Source organism: Heptranchias perlo, chromosome 17 (assembly GCF_035084215.1).
Source record: "Heptranchias perlo isolate sHepPer1 chromosome 17, sHepPer1.hap1, whole genome shotgun sequence".
In the NCBI taxonomy this organism is placed as follows: Eukaryota; Metazoa; Chordata; class Chondrichthyes; order Hexanchiformes; family Hexanchidae; genus Heptranchias; species Heptranchias perlo.
In genome coordinates, this window is record NC_090341.1 from 28,389,892 (window position 1) to 28,407,948 (window position 18,057).

The following is an 18,057-nucleotide window of genomic DNA, read 5'->3' on the forward strand; positions in this document are numbered from 1 at the left end:
AGAGTTATAGAACAAAGAGATCTAGGAGTACAGGTTCATAGCTCCTTGAAAGTGGAGTCACAGGTGGATAGGGTGGTGAAGGCGGCATTCAGCATGCTTGGTTTCATTGGTCAGAACATTGAATACAGGAGTTGGGATGTCTTGTTGAAGTTGTACAAGACATTAATAAGGCCACACTTGGAATACTGTGTACAGTTCTGGTCACCCTATTATAGAAAGGATATTATTAAACTAGAAAGAGTGCAGAAAAGATTTACTAGGATGCTACCGGGACTTGATGGTTTGACTTATAGGGAGAGGTTGGATAGGCTGAGACTTTTTTCCCTGGAGAGTAGGAGATTTTGGGGTGATCTTAAACAAGTCTATAAAGTAATGAGGGGCATAGATAAGGTAGATAGTCAAAATCTTTTCCCAAAGGTAGGGGAGTCTATAACGAGGGGGCATAGATTTAAGGTGAGGGGGGAAGAGATACAAAAGGGTCCAGAGGGGCAATTTTTTCACTCAAAGGGTGGTGAGTGTCTGGAACAAGCTGCCAGAGGCAGTAGTAGAGGCGGGTACAATTTTGTCTTTTAAAAAGCATTTGGACAGTTACATGGGTAAGATGGGTATAGAGGGATATGGGCCAAGTGCAGGCAATTGGGACTAGCTTAGTGGTATAAACTGGGCGACATGGACATGTTGGGCCGAAGGGCCTGTTTCCATGTTATAAACTTCTATGATTCTATGATTCTATAGCCTAAAAATTAGAGACAGGACTTTCAGGAGTGAAGTTGGGAAACACTCCTAAACGCAAAGGGTGGTAGAAGTTTGAAACTCTCTTCCATAAACGGCAGTTGATGCTGGCTCAATTGTTAATTTTAAATCTGAGACTGATAATACCTTTTGGTTAACAAAAATCTAAGGGATATGGGGCTAAGGCGGGAATATGGAGTTAGGTCACAAATCAGCCATGATCTCACTGAATGACTTTATACATCGAGGGGCTAAATGGCCTACTCCTGTTCCTATGTTCCAAAATGCTGCACAACGCAGTCATTAATTTTCCACAGATATGCTTTGTTTTTCAATTTTCTTCATAAAAGAAAGACGTAACATATTAAAATGGAACAGTTCTGTGTTTGCTCTAAAATTGAAACGGACAAAACTCAATGTACTCTTCCGAATAATCACCGCAAGAATGTATAAAAAGTCATCTTGCTTGAACAAAATGCATTCTTTCTTTCCTCAGACTGCTTTTGTTTCAAAGGGATCACAGAAATGCATTATAAATGCTGGAAGTATATTCTAAGGCTAGTAACATAATCTTGCATAAACTCCAAGAGCAAGGCTGAAAATTATTTCTAAACATCATCTGAATCTCTAAAATAAGAAGCATGTTATGATGAGGTGGCAGATAGAAAGGGTGATTTTATATGCATTATCTACTGGTGAAATATTATTGCTCTACTTTCTTTCCTTGCATAACACAGAGATCAGACAGTCTGCAAATGATATGAAAAATGTGTACTTTTTACTGTCATGACAGGTATGGCTAAGTCAATATGTGGACACTGTGTTACTTACATCATTATCAGTAAGGAAGCAATAAATCAAAATGAAATTGTTGATAGCAGACCAAATAAAGATAGAGAAAGAGTAAGGATGGATTTTTCCTCCCCAAGTAGTTTACTGTAGTTTCAGTTATTGATCCATCAACAGTTAAAACATTCAGTGTTTCCTTCCTTGTAATCAAAATGTTCTGAATTATGTCAATGTATCACTGTCAAATGCATTTTACTCAATGTTTCTGCTATGTACTCTAATTTAGCATTTTTCATCATTCACATGATCCAATTATACCTGACAGACAAAATCTGTGCAAGTTATCAAGAAATAAATTCTTCCTACCTATAAATTGAATTTAAATATCTGAAGTACTTCACAATTTATCTATCAGTTTTACTACAAAATGAGAACAAATTTTAACTTTTTAAGCAGCTTTACCCTTATTCATGCAGTAGTGACAGTCCTTTATTCACATACACTTTCTGAACTATTGCAATTAAGAAAGTAACTGCTATAACAGATGGTTTCTGCTTTTAATTCCCATGCTAGTGCATAATACACCAGTTGTTGAGAACCAACAATTAAATTAGCTTAATTACTTGAAGCCAGCCTAAATCATTCTTCTGCTGCAGGAGTTACCACTTGCAATTAATGAATACTATTTGTGGTTCAATTTATTAACTGTCTAACACATATAAAACATTTAGTAATGTTCATTCTTACCGCAATTCTGTAGAGAAGTCTTGTCCCACAGGCACACAGAGCTGTAGCACAAGGAACCGCTGGATAAGGCCAACTAAAATAAAAGAAATAATACAAAAATTACTTATTTTTACTCTATACGATATCGAATGAAACATAACTGTGCGGAGACAATGACCATGAACGCTGCTGGACTATCATAAAACCCAACTGGTTCACTGATGTCTTTTAATAGATGGGAACCTGCCACTGCTACCCAGTCTGGCCTGGACATGATTCGTCCCAGGCTACTTGGTTGACTCTTAATGCTCTTTGAAGTGACCGAGCAAGCCACTCGGCCACCGTTATTTAGGTCAACTAGGAATGAGCGACCTTGTCAGTATTGCCCACATCCAGAAAAGAAATTACAAAGACAAGATTTTTTTTCCGTTTATAGCTGCTAAGCCCTGCAGATATTTCTTTTTACAAATTGAGAAACCAATGTAAAGGACATGTTGCCCATAGTGCAGGGCAGCAAGATTCAAAATGGTAAAAGATGAAGTGGATCAGGAAGTAGTGATTAGATGATTGTTTATAATTCCTATTTTCTCCCAAACACAGTTTGTGTTCAAGGCAGAAAGACAGTTTCCGCAAGCAAATAGAATCTCCTCATTGAAACTTGCATCTTTATATGTCCCTCTGAGTGGGGTAAAGTGTCACCTTTTGATTCAGGCATCGAAAGAAAAATTTCTTATTGATGGTGGTGCTCAGACAGGGTCTGCTCGTTACCAACTGAAAATACATAATAAATCCCCAAATAGTGGGGGGGGGGGAAACAAAATCAAGGATGAGATTTGTGGGCAATTCAGAAAGCTTGGCACTAGTAACATTATAATAATTGGGGTATTGAATTACATTATGGACTGGGATAAGATGAAAGTTTATGGTCAAAATCAGGAAGGGTTCTTAAAATGAAATCAGGACTTTTTCCTTAATCAGTATACTATATGTTCAAGATTCCTGGGATGAGAGGGTTGTCCTTTGAGGAGAAATTGAGTAGAATGGGCCGATACTCTCTGGAGTTAAGAAGAATGAGGTGACCTAATTGAAACATAAGATTCTGAGGGGGCTTGACAGGGTAAATGCTGAGAGGTTGTTACCCCTGGCTGGAGAGTCTAGAACTAGGGGGCATAGAATCAGGATAGAGGAGCGGCCATTTAAGATTGAGATGAAGAGGAATTTCTTCACTCAGAGGGTGGTGAATTTATGGAATTCTCCACCCCAGAGGGCTGTGGATGCTGAGTCATTGAGTATATTCAAGGCTGAGATAGATAGATTTTTGGACTCGAGGGGAATTAAGGGATAAATATAGGGGGGCAGGGGGGAGAAACAGAAAAAAAATCAAGAAGGCTAAAAGGAAGTGTAAAAAAACAAGTCATCATAAAGGGAAAAAGATAGGGTGTTTATCAGCAGATAAGTAAAACGATACTCAAAGAAGGGGTGAGATCACTTGGAGTCCAACTTTTACTTGAGTTAGCAAATGGTGCAAATACTTAATAATCTCAGTTTAAACAGAAGATGATGAAAGTAGTTCAGTATGAGTACTTGAAGAGGATGTGGAAGAGCTGTGACTGGAAGTAAATAGGCAAATGGAAACTATATTGAAAAAGTTATGGGACTAAAAGTTAAAAAAAGTTACCAGGTGCAGATCATATCCAGCACAGAATATTGTAGGAGGTTGGAAGAAGAAAGAAGAGACATAAGTTTCCAAAATTTTTGAAAATGGGAATGGCTTCAAAGTATGGGAGAGTGGCAATTGTTGCACTTCTGTTCAACAAAGAAAAAGGGGATAAGCTCGGAAATTATAGGTCATTTATTCTCATCTAAGTAGTAGATTAACTTCTAAGACTGGATTTTTTGTGGGATCTCAATTCTATTTGGAAATATAGCAGGGCAGGACTCACACTCCACATTATGGTCACTGACCCACCATCATTTCTGGGATTAGCATGACTTGCATAATTAGGGCGTACTTCAGGCAGGCAACTCATTTCTTTCAGGTGAAAATAGCATGCTGCTGCTGGATATAAAGGCCACAACACCTAACTTGGTTTTGGCTGCACCAAAGCAATTTCTTCATCTAGAAACGTTAAGACACAAATGATGCAAGGCACAGAATCCACCCCCATTGCATCCCCTTTGCAGGTTCTGGTGTTGAAGTGCTGCTTCAGAAAGTTAGGTTGAGGACAGAAGCCCTCTTTGAAACTGACAAAGGGACTATCCCAAGGAAAGCTGCAGTAGATAACACGAAGGAGGTGGCCTAGGCAGTAAATGCCAATTCTACCATTTAACACATTGCTATTCAGTACTGCAAAAAGCTTTTTGACATAAACAGGTCAGGAAAGCTAAGAGGAACCAGCAACACTTTCAAAGACACACTGTACTAAACTTGTCTGCCACTTACAATGACAAACTAGTAAACTTTCCAATGCAATATATGTGAGTGATACATTTCCTTGGATGATTTCATGCAATACAACTTCACAAGCAAACTGAACTCAAGCTGAGCAGCTAGAGCAATGTTTTTTGTTAAAACACAACTGACTAATGTCAATTCTTTAAAATCACATTTACTTGGTCGACCTAAAGTCACATAAAATATATTTATATATAGAAGTTTCCCTATTTGATGCAGGACAAAAACTCTGTTCTTGTCATAATGATGAAAAGTTTGGGTTTTAAAACCTTGAAGATTATTAGAAGAAAAGACAAAGGTAAGGTTTTTTGACGTTCAGGGAAAGGGAAAGAATATATTGCATGGAGAGTTGCATATTTAGAGTTCAGAAGGAACAAGTAAGAACATTTTGAACATGCATTGACAAAGTAGTTGCATTGATACTAGCCACGGTAGCGTTGATAAAATAGGGAGCGGCGGAGAAAGAAAGGTTGGCAACTAGAAGTTAGAGAGGGATCATCTATTAGAGATTCGGATATTTGTTATATCCTGCCCAGGAGTGCATGAGAGATGTCAGAAGAACCTTCCAAAATATGGAAGTAATATTCAAGTTTTCAATGGGTTGAGATTTATACAGAATTAAGAATTGTTGAAGAAGGAATGAAAAAGGAAACCAACCTTTATGAAGGCAATTTTAGCAAAGGAGAAGATGTATTTTAGGTCAGAAGAGATAGTGAGTGCAAGAATGATCATAGATGGAGGACTACGGGTGGTGCCATTAAAAGGCAAGAGGTGCTAACGGTTGGTCATATGAAAAAACTCTCTTTGAATAAGCGAAAGAAGATTTTCATCACCCCATCAAATCGCATGGAGCAGATCAAATGGACACTTAAACTAAAAAATAACAGCCAACATTATTACAATGACCATAGCTTTCAGAAATATCCCTGATGATGTGCATCACTCCAGTCTATACATATCTGGAACACACTCTAAAGAGTCAATTTCTGCCCATTTAAATGTAATTAGAAACATCTGGTAGCTCGATAAGTGCAGAGTGGTGTAGAAGACAGACCGGTTCAATCCCCAGTCTGTGCTGAGACAGCTGATCTTAGAGGAGCAAGATGTGGAGTAATAGTGTGGGTGCTACAATTAGCAGCAATGCCCTTGGGCAAAAAAAGGAAATTCAGTCAAGGTTCCCATTCTGAATTTCTATGCAGTGACTCATACTTAAAAGTTGTCTGAATGTTGGGCAAGAACAAGATGATGCCCTCCATAGTCTGCTACCACTCTGTCCAGAAGCACACATGCAGAATGACCATTTGAGCAAGAATTGGAGGATGACCAGTGTTTGTTAAGTCATACTCCTGTACAAAGAGAGGAGAGGAGAAAACAAGTGAAGGAAATGAGAAAATAAGCAGGATTGTAACTCTCTGTTAAACATGCCCAATTTTGGGTAAGCAAAAGTTAGAGAATAGAAATGCAATGCTACATGTGTAATTGCAAGATCATTATCAAAAACAAGAATCTATGTAAAATAAAATATCTTGCAATCAAATATTAAAGCTTTTTCAAATAAAGAGAGTCTAACCTGGACAGATTTTTAAAAATCTGTGGCTATAAACCCATCTCACCAGAGTGATAATATTCCAGTTAGTCCAAGCATTTCTTGACAACAAAATGACAACTATAACCACTGAAGATTTAACATATGTCTTACTTCAGTTACAATTATTATTACATGGAAAATTAGTAAAATAGATTTGGAAAATAAACATCTTAACACAAATTGAATTTGAACAATTTGGTTTCATACTACAAATGCTAAGCTGTCCATTTGTATTTAAATCTGTTCACCACAAAGCTAGTTTAACCAATCTCCTTGAAACAAATGTACATTGTCATCACATAACTATCAAAACGAATGTTACAACAGCCAAAAGCATTGAGGGGATGTCAGGCCACCTCAGGTGTCCAGATGTACGCCACAGTAAAGAAAAAAAGAAAACTTTAGTTAAGTTAATTTAGTGTCACACAAATGAAGCAAGAAAAATGCATATGTGGTTCAAATTTGCACTGATCAGATTTCATTTTAAGTATCACCCAGAGAACCAGAGAGAGGGTACAGTGAAATTCTGTCATAGTTGGCAAACTGAAAATGAATGCAAGGGTTATGCAATAGAACAGTATGTAATATTAGTTACTACAAAAAGGACAAAATTAGGAGTCAGTAGATTTCAACACTTATTTGCATACATCAAGACTGAAAATTCCTCTACCACAAACATAATTTTTTACTATTTCTAGAACATTCTTTTAAAAGATAATCCATTTTATTAAAATAGGCAACATGATTTTGAAAGATTTCAAAGATTTCTTGTCTTCAGTACACAGATATAATTACATTGAATGTACAGCACAGAAACAAGCCATTCGGCTCAAAAGGTCCGTGCCTGTGTTCATGCTGCACACGAGCCTTCCCCCCACCCCTCTTCATCTGACCTCATCAGCACAATCTTCTGTTCCTTTCTCTCTCTCTCTCTCGTGTGTTTATTGTAGCTTCCCCTTAAATGCATCTATGCAATTAGCCTCAACTAGTCCTTGTGGAAGTGAGTTCCACATTCTAACCACTCATTGGGTGAAGAAGTTTCTCCTGAATTCTCTATTGGATTCATTAGTGACATATCTATGTTTTTGGGATGAAATTAGTAAAAAGAAACTAATATGCTCCCCCTTAAAACAAAATAACTCATTATACAAATAAAGGTCTCTGTGTGATATATTTATGCAAGTTGTAAACTTGATTAGATATGTAATACATTGAAGTTACATGGGTATAATGTGGTGGGTTCTACTCAACATCACATAAATGGTATATGACTTAGAGAATCTTGTGGTATCCTCAGTAGAGGTGCTGTTTGACTGTACAGTTGCATTGGGTCAAAAAACATCTCCACACCAACTCAATTTACTCAGACAAATACTACCGAAATTGCAAATATTCATTGTACATTAAGCTTTCAAAAAATCAAATGTAAATATTCTCCCCGTTTAGAAAACAAACTTTTTGGGCATTATTGGATTAAAAAATAAACTCTTCAGCAGGAATTAAACCCCATATTTAGCAAGACCAGTCAATTAGTCCACTCTATTTAGCAGGCAGATGAAGATTGAACCAAAGACACATGTTTTTTTAAGGTCTCCTAAAGTGCTACTATTTATTGAAAATCACAAGTACTTGGATCATTGCTTTTTCATACTTTTTTGAAATGAAAAAACATAACTGTTTTAGAAATGCTTATGGAAGGATTTATTGATGAGAATAATGGCACTATGCCCTGCAGATTTTACCCAACTTTCACAAATGTCTCAAGTGGAATAAAAATGTCAAATATAGCATTGTGAATACCTGAAGTAAATTTATCTTATTGTCAACTTTTTGGACTTTTAAATTGACTTTTTATTGCTTGCACTGCAAAGGAACAAACTATTTCTACAGAGACCAGAGTTACTGATTTAACATCACAATAGGTATGCAAATGAGATACCAACAATGTCAAAGTAGTTTTTAATGCACAGTTAGCCCAAATATCCAAAGTGTAAACCCAATTCTAAATATGAGAGATTGTTAATGATTATCAGAATTAATTTAGTGTTCATATATTTTTTCCACAATTTGGGATTTATTTTCACGTGACATTGGAAGTCACATTAGAAATGCTATACTGCAGTTTACTATCATACTTGAAACACCATTCCTAACCAGAACTTCATACATCACCAAAGCCATGTAATTTTTATAGAAATGGACACTGCCTAGTAGTCACATAATCTTTTCCTGCTTTTCAAGAATATGCATACAGACACATTACTAGATTAGAATGCCGCTATTTTTACATGGTTGAGAAGGACGGAGAAAGAGAGATTCAGTAATTTAAACCAATTTCAATTTGTCTCCTGCCACATTTCCTATTCTTCACCCGAAGTTAGCCAAAATGACAACAGACAAGAACAACAAAAAGTTTGCTTCACATCAGCAGATATAGGCACTTGTTAAAGTACCGACATCATTTTCATCTTATTTCTTAACATTTCATTCTGTACATATGAAAGTTGAATGGGGTCGAGAAGGAAAATTTTGGATTAAAAAACATTTTTTAATGATTAAAATGGATTAATTTAGATTATAGATCATCTTTCATTATTTGTTCATTTTCACAGTCATTGCACATTCCTGAATATTTCAGCAAGCAGCCACGAGCAACCTGACATCAGGCTGCCAACGAACATAACCAAGTTCGTCAAGCAGATCATAGCAGCTATTTGACAAGTGGAAAAGCTGTCTTTAGCAATTCAATTCACAGATAAACTGAATGTATTAGCTATTGGAGGGTTTCTGCATAATGCAAGTACATTGATATTTGTCCCGAAATGCTGCTTAGTGGGAAGTTTCATTCATGTAAAAAAAAATCCCCAATAATTCTAAGTCACTTAAATGAGAAGTACTGTTTAATTAAAATCTTGAAAATTTATAAAAATTATGCACTTTTAGTCAAGTTCAATCCTACAGCTTTTGCAGCAACAAATGCACTGTTACATTTCAGGCTTTTTCCCCAACATTTTTGTTTTGTGTTCACAGTGAAATGTGCTTTCCAATAAACAGACCAAGTCTCCTATGATCAGGAACTATCTTTTTAGAATGTATTTCTTACATACTAATAAAACAGCCTTTCGTTGACTTTCACAATGTGATGGTGTATGTGGATGATGTAAATCTCAATTTAGTTATGGAGTCTAAAGCCAAAACTAAAGAATTGCCCCATATTTAATGAGTCCAAAAGCCTCAATCAGATTTGATTAAAGACACAGTAGTGCAAAGTATTGCATCGAATGTCAATGAGCAAGTGCTCATGTCAGCTAGTTTTGAGGACTGTTAATGCATTGACCAAGTACAATTAAATTAGCCCATTAACAAAGCTCCATATGCTGGCTAACTTCCATCCCACTAGTCCAAAGAATCCGCTAAACACTACACTCCACTTTCTGTTCTTAAGCCAACTTCCTATCAAAGTTGCAACATTCCCTTTAATAGTATGAACCATTTTACGTTTGTGAGTTTCATTGTACTTTTGTTAGAATTTCAGAACTTCTATGTGGAATTCATCCTGGTTTTCTGCAATTTTATTTTGTCCCACGACTGGATTGTGAGGTGGTGCAAAGGCAATATTTTGAAGGACACAGATATAAAACTCCTTTGAAAATGCTTGTGCTGTTAGTTTCTGTGCAGTGTCACCAGACATAAAATAAGAATTACATTGTCTACATTGGTAATAATTGCAAGTATGATTAGAAAACAACTGAAGGAAGTACACATATAAAACAGTAATTATGGCAGATTCTCAGGGAGAGGATAGGCCTAGCCCCCTCCTGTCTGCAAGGACTCTGAAGCAGAGAAAATAAAATCCATTTTTATTCCTGGCTTAAAGCATCATGAATAATTAATACTCCCATGTTAAACATTCCACATCCTATACAATACATTGACCTGGTTGGAAACCTCTTAATATAGCCAATTAACAGTATCTTCATAGCTTGCAGGCCCTCTGAAATGAAGGGCACAGACATAGCTCTTGGACAAGGCATCATTCACCTATGACTTGGCAGAGGGTCCAGACAGAGTAGATAAGAGAGAAACTGTTCCCAATGGCAGGAGGCTCAAGAACCAGAGGGCATAGATTTAAGGTTAGTGGCAAAAGAACCAAAGGTGACATGAGGAAAAAACATTTTATTTTACACAGAGTGGTTAAAATATGGAATGCACTGCCAGAGGGGGTGGTGCAGATTCAATCATGGCCTTCAAAAGGGAACTGGATAAGTACTTGAAAGGAAAAAATTTGCAGGGCTACGGGGACAGGGCGGGGGAGTGGGACCAGCTGGATTGCTCTTGCACAGAGCCGGTGTAGACTCGAAGAGCCGAATGGTCTCCTTCCGTGCTGTAACCTTTCTATGATTCTATTAGATATATGGGAAATAATGGGCGTCATTTTAGCACCCGCTATCGGGTGCGTTCCTGGCGGGGGGCTCCAAAAATCGGAGAATCCCGGAGCGGGACCGGAGCCCGCCTCGAACCCGCGCACTTCCGGGTTACCCGCTAACGCGCCGGCGCGCGCGCGCAGCCCCCGCTAGTGGGAATCCCGCAGGCAATTAAAGCCAGCGGGATGCCACTTGACAGTATTTATTTAGGTATTTCAGGTCATTAACTGACCTGATTAAGGGATTATGTGAGGAGGGGTGGGATTTTAGAGCAAACTGGGACTGTTTCCCACACTGGGGGAAACACTCCCAGGTCAAATGGACGTGTTGCAGCTGTCAGCCTGTGGCAGCTGCAAAGGTCCATTTGACAGGTGGGGGGGGAAGAGACCCTCACCCATTGCAGGAGGCCACTCTGTCACTTGGGACAAAGTTTGGCCTTCACCACCCTCCTCCTGACAGTCAAAGTCACCAACCTGCACACTTACCCCGGGGTCCGGAGACATGTACCTACCTTGCGGACCCCCTCAGATGTACATCTTGCGGATGGGGGCCGCCGTAGCTGCAGTCATGACCTCCTTGGAGGGCAAACAGCATCACCAGCCTCGCCATCCACGCCGTCCACCTCTGACACGTGGAGCTCCACAACAGTGCTGTGACACATCCACCTGCACAGCAGGAGGGAGGGCTACCGCAGAGAGAGATGCATCGCAGAGGGCACTACCCTCGCCACAGGGTCCACAGACCGAGGCTCAGCTTCCTGGACCTCTCTGAGCAGCAGTGCACACGGAGGTTCAGAGTCACTCGACATGTAGTCGTGGACATCCGCAGCCTCCTTCAAGCCGAGCTGCTCCTGGCTGGCCTGAGCACCATCTTCTTACCTGTCACTGTCAAAGTCACCACTGCCCTCAACAACTTCTCCTCCGCATCCTTCCAGGGTGCAACCGGGGACATCGCCAATGTCTCTCAGTCGTCTGCACAAAAGAGCCCTGCAAATACACCTACACCCACTCTGCAGTGACACAATGGGTGGCATCAGTTGTGGGTCCTCATAGTGATCCTCAGGAGAGGGCATTATTGCACAAACCAGACAGCATTCGCAAAGACATGGCAGTAGTGGTGCCAATATAATATGTAATGTGAGTTGGTCAGAAATTCAATATAAGTAACAACCATGACAAACCCTCAAACACCCTTGTGCATCCCCTTCATGCTCACGACATGTTTGCCTTACGCTGCCTACTGCACATATGTGATGCATGCCCTGTGGCTGCAGCACAGGTAGTGGCAGGTTGAGTGAGGCTGGCCGTGAAAGAGATGCACGAGAGGGTGAGTATGAGATAGAGCCATGAGATTGTATGAGGATTGGGTTGCGTGGTAGTGGCGGGATGAGTACTGGCGAGGTGAGTAGGTGCAGGTAAGATGAGGATGAGGTTTGAGTGGGTATGAGGGGTGATGTGACAGAGTAGTGTTGGCAGTGCAGAAGGAGATGTGGGGTGGGGGCAGTGATGTGGCAGACGGAGTGTAAGGGAAAGACTACGTGTACTCACTTTGGCTGACCTACTGAGGTCACTGGAGCGCCTCCTGCACTGTATGCAGGTGGGCGATATGTTGGTTGTGCTGGTGATCTCCTCTGCCACCTCGAGCCAGGCCGCTTCCTCCCGCACGCCGGGAGGAAGATCTCTGTCCTCCCCCTCCTCCTCACTCCATGTATTGATACCTGGAGTAAGGCATCATTAAACTGGGAGCAGCCTTCCCCCTGGGCTGCTCCATGCTGTAATTTTTGCAATTTGTTGCAGCATCTGTCAGTGGAGGACTGCCCCTTTAAATAGAACTCCTCCAGCTGACAGATCTTACTGCGCATGCGCAGCCCGCCCGACGCGCAGATCAGCAGTGGGGAACCCGGAGGAGCAGGTAAGTGGATCCAATTAGTGGATTGGATGCTACAATCGCGCGGGAATCTGACTAATTTCACCGGGCGCGTTACCCACGCGCCCGATAGCCCCCCCGCCGAGAACCCGCAGCCCTGCTAACATCGGGCCCAATGTCACAGCAAGCCATTGATTCCAACAGAGGAATGGCCTTTTTTTTTTTACTTGCCCTATACTAATGATGCCCCTCACTCCTGCATGCAAACTTACTGTGTATCTCTGGGTAATGGAAGTTTCAAGTGCTGAATATGAAGTACAGTTGCCCTGTTTACATCAAAAATCATTAATAAAGCACCTTCATAGAGATTTTTTGTATTTGGTTCACCTCACCACAATGCTGCACTTGAAAGAGTGGAGTGATAAATTTATGGAATATATTTTAGAAATTTTACATATTCTCAGGATCGAAGAGAAATCAATTCTTCCTGCTTTGAATTACTGTACCCGTGATTTTTCACCTCCTTGAAGGAAATAAATAAATCAGAAAGAACCTGCATTTATAAAGCACCTTATCATGTCATTAGGAAAACCCAAAACGTTTTACAACCAGCCAATGAATTTGTTTTCGAAGTGCAGTCACTGCTGTTATGAATGCAAATATAGCAACAATTTTTCAAACAGCAAGGTATCACAAATGCAAAAGGCTGACCAGATAATCTGTTCCTTGATGTTGTTGGTTGAGGGAGGAACATTGGCCAGGTCACCAAGAGAACTCCTTGTTCCTCTTCAAATAGTTGCATGGGATCTTTTACATTCACTTGAACAAGCAGACCAAGCCTTGATTTAACACCTCATCTAAAAAGATGGCACCACCAAAAATGCAGCACCCCCTCAGTATGGTACAGAAGTGCCAGCCTAAATTATGTGCCTGATGTTTCAACCCACAAGCTTCACACTCTAAGGCTGCAGTGCGACCAACTGAGCCAAACTTACACATAGTGATCATCCTAATTGCTGGAAGCAACACAATCAATGGACCGAATGGCATGTTCCCCACCCACCTCTCCTTCCATTTCCAATTTTCTTTTGTCTTCATATGCAACGTGTCCTGAGTGTGTGACAACCATGTATGAACTACATCAACTTACTTATGCATAGAGTACATAAAACCATTGTGAACAATTTTACAACACCAAGTTATAGTCCAGCAATTTTATTTTAAATTCACAAGCTTTCGGAGGCTTCCTCCTTCCTCAGGTGAACGTTGTTGGAAATGAAATCCTCGAAATGAAATCGCATTTATAAATCACAGAACAATGCTTGGTGATTACAGACAGTTTTTTCAACTGCCCGTTGCCAAGGCAATCAGTGTGCAGACAGACAGGTGTTACCTGCAAGGTCTCCGAATATACAAATCACCAAAAAAAAAGAGATGGAGAGGAAGAAACATAGAAAAGACAGCAACTGACCAGTTATATTAAAAACAGATAACATTTGTTCGCTGGTGGGGTAACGTGTAGCGTGACATGAACCCAAGATCCCGGTTGAGGCCGTCCTCATGGGTGCGGAACTTGGCTATCAATTTCTGCTCGACGATTTTGCGTTGTCGTGTGTCTCGAAGGCCGCCTTGGAGTACGCTTACCCGAAGGTCGGTGGCTGAATGTCCTTGACTGCTGAAGTGTTCTCCGACTGGGAGGGAACCATCCTGTTTGGTGATTGTTGCGCGGTGTCCGTTCATCTGTTGTCGCAGCGTCTGCATGGTCTCGCCAATGTACCATGCTCTGGGGCATCCTTTCCTGCAACGTATGAGGTAGACAATGTTGGCCGAGTCACAGGAGTATGAACCATGCACCTGGTGGGTGGTGTCCTCTCGTGTGATGGTGGTATCTGTGTCGATGATCTGGCATGTCTTGCAGAGGTGACCGTGGCAGGGTTGTGTGGTGTCGTGGACGCTGTTCTCTTGAAAGCTAGGTAATTTGCTGCGAACGATGGTCTGTTTGAGGTTGGGTGGCTGTTTAAAGGCGAGTAGTGGAGGTGTGGGGATGGCCATAGCGAGGTGTTCGTCGTCATTGATGACATGTTGAAGGCTGCGGAGAACATGGCGTAGTTTCTCCGCTCCGGGGAAGTACTGGACGACGAAGGATACTCTGTTGGTTGCGTCCCGTGTTAGTCTCCTGAGGAGGTCTATGCGATTTTTCGCTGTGGCCCGTCGGAACTGTCGATCGATGAGTCGAGCGTCATATCCCGTTCTTACTAGGGCGTCTTTCAGCGTCTGTAGGTGTCCATAGCGTTCCTCCTCGTCTGAGCAGACCCTGTGTATTCGCAGGGCCTGTCCATAGGGGATGGCCTCTGTGACGTGGTTAGGGTGGAAGCTGGAAAAGTGGAGCATCGTGAGGTTGTCCGTGGGCTTGCAGTAGAGTGAGGTGCTGAGGTGCCCATCTTTGATGGAGATTCGTGTGTCCAAGAAAGAAACTGATTCTGAGGAGTAGTCCATGGTGAGCTTGATGGTGGGATGGAACTTGTTGATGTTATCGTGTAGTCTCTTTAGTGATTCCTCGCCGTGGGTCCATGGAAAGAAAATGTCGTCGATGTATCTGGTGTATAGTGTTGGTTGGAGGTCCTGTGCAGTGAAGAAGTCCTGCTCGAACTTGTGCATGAAAATGTTGGCATATTGGGGTGCGAATTTGGTCCCCATGGCTGTTCCATGTGTTTGGGTAAAGAACTGGTTATCGAAGGTGAAGACATTGTGATCCAGGATGAAGCGGATGAGTTGTAGGATGGCGTCTGGAGATTGGCTGTTGTTGGTGTTGAGTATTGATGCTGTCGCAGCGATGCCGTCATCGTGGGGGATACTGGTGTAGAGTGCCGAGACGTCCATCGTGGTGAGAAGTGCTCCTGGTCCAACTGGTCCGTGGGTACTGAGTTTTTGTAGGAAGTCTGTAGTGTCGCGACAGAAGCTGGGGGTTCCCTGTACGATGGGTTTCAGGATGCCCTCGATGTATCCAGAGAGGTTCTCACACAGGGTTCCGTTGCCTGATACGATAGGACGTCGACGTCCGGGTGTGTTGGCTTTGTGTATCTTTGGGAGGCAGTAGAAGTCTCCCACGCGGGGAGTACGTGGGATGAGAGTGCGTAGGATGCTTTGAAGGTCTGGATCGAAGGTCTTGATCAGTTTGTTGAGCTGGTGGGTGTGTTCTTTGGTCGGATCTGTGGGTAACCGTCTGTAGTGTTCCTGGTTGTCCAGTTGTCGGTATGCTTCTTTGCAATAGTCCATTCTGTTCTGTATGACTATGGCTCCTCCTTTGTCCGCTGGTTTGATGACGATGTTGCGGTTGGTCTTGAGAGCGTTGATGGGATTGCGTTGAGCTCGGGTGACATGCTGGACTGTCTTCTGAGTGCGGCTGATGAATCTGGCATTGACGCATTTCCTGACAGCTTGAGTATACATGTCCAGCTGAGGGCAGCGACCCTCCGGAGGAGTCCAGTGTGACTCTTTCCTCTTCGGTTGCTGTACCGCGGATCCCTCTGTCTGCTGTTCCAGATCGTTGATTGTCTCATTGGGTTCGCTGCTGAAATCTTGGGGTTTGTGGAAGTATTCCCGGAGCCTCATTCTCCTGATGAATTCCTCTGTGTCCGCCGCGAGACTTGTGGGGTCCATTTTGGTAGTGGGGCAGAAATTGAGCCCTCGGCTGAGAACTTCGATTTCGTCTGGTTGAAGGGTGTGGTCAGACAAATTGACGATAGACTTCCCTGTGGTTGCAACCGTGGTACCAGGGGAAGCTTGGTCGATGCTGGTGGTGACGCCGAGTTTCTCAAGCTTCCTGCTCTTGGTTTTCATGTCGGCAGCGTAGTTCCGTTGCCTCGTCTGTCTGGCGGTATCTCGTAGCTGGTCTGCTGTGTCCTGAGTACAGGTTGAGAGTATGGACTCTATCTTGGTTTCGAGTTTGCGGCGTCTGCTGTAGAGTTGGTGTATGAGATGGTTGCGGAGTGTGCGAGAGGTACGGCGGCAGAGTCTCTCAGCATAATCCGAGTTGTACGTGGACTTGAGTGGGTTCGTGATCTGTAGTTCTTTCGGGATCTTGTCTGCTTTCTTGCAGCTCTGTAAAAACTTGATGTCTGTGTCGATATGCGCGATAGACCTCCTCAGGAGACTAACACGGGACGCAACCAACAGAGTACCCTTTGTCGTCCAGTACTTCCCCGGAGCGGAGAAACTACGCCATGTTCTCCGCAGCCTTCAACATGTCATCAATGACGACGAACACCTCGCTATGGCCATCCCCACACCTCCACTACTCGCCTTCAAACAGCCACCCAACCTCAAACAGACCATCGTTCGCAGCAAATTACCCAGCCTTCAGGAGAACAGCGTCCACGACACCACACAACCCTGCCACGGTAACCTCTGCAAGACATGCCAGATCATCGACACAGATACCACCATCACACGAGAGGACACCACCCACCAGGTGCATGGTTCATACTCCTGTGAATCGGCCAACGTTGTCTACCTCATACGTTGCAGGAAAGGATGCCCCAGAGCATGGTACATTGGCGAGACCATGCAGACGCTGCGACAACGGATGAACAGACACCGCGCAACAATCACCAAACAGGAGGGTTCCCTCCCAGTCGGGGAATACTTCACCAGTCAAGGATATTCAGCCACCGACCTTCGGGTAAGCGTACTCCAAGGCGGCCTTCGAGACACACGACAACGCAAAATCATCGAGCAGAAATTGATAGCCAAGTTCCGCACCCATGAGGACGGCCTCAACCGGGATCTTGGGTTCATGTCACGCTACACGTTACCCCACCAGCGAACAAATGTTATCTGTTTTTAATATAACGGGTCAGTTGCTGTCTTTTCTATGTTTCTACCTCTCCATCACTTTTTTTTTGGTGATTTGTATATTCGGAGACCTTGCAGGTAACACCTGTCTGTCTGCACACTGATTGCCTTGGCAACGGGCAGTTGAAAAAACTGTCTGTAATCACCAAGCATTGTTCTGTGATTTATAAATGCGATTTCATTTCGAGGATTTCATTTCCAACAACGTTCACCTGAGGAAGGAGGAAGCCTCCGAAAGCTTGTGAATTTAAAATAAAATTGCTGGACTATAACTTGGTGTTGTAAAATTGTTTACAATTGTCAACCCCAGTCCATCACCGGCATCTCCACATCATACATAAAACCACACAGTTCCAAACTTTTAAATGCAAAAAAAAAATCAAAAAATGTATGCTTTGAAATTGTGCTAGGTGACATTAGTAACAAAACATATTAATACATTCCTGTGAATTGCCTTTGTCTGCTATTGTAACAAAGGTGTCTATTTCAACACCTTGGGGCAGAAATCACTCGCGAAGTAACAGCGCTCACCGTTGTTAGTGGCGAAATAGAGGAGCAAGTTCCAACGTTCGCACGTGCACAGTGAAACGTGGAAACCCAGAACTTGTTCCTACTGATTCACC

General features: G+C 42.3%; 1 protein-coding gene across 2 annotated transcripts in view; it reads right to left on the reverse strand.

Moving 5' to 3' along the window:
• Nucleotides 1-18,057, reverse strand: part of cfap20dc (CFAP20 domain containing) — a 365,860-nt gene that overhangs the window by 286,856 nt on the left and 60,947 nt on the right. For both annotated transcript variants that reach the window (XM_067998825.1, XM_067998824.1), the window contains one exon: nucleotides 2,269-2,341. In XM_067998825.1, coding sequence (XP_067854926.1) covers nucleotides 2,269-2,341 — 73 coding nt within the window. The remainder of the gene's footprint in view (nucleotides 1-2,268; nucleotides 2,342-18,057) is intronic.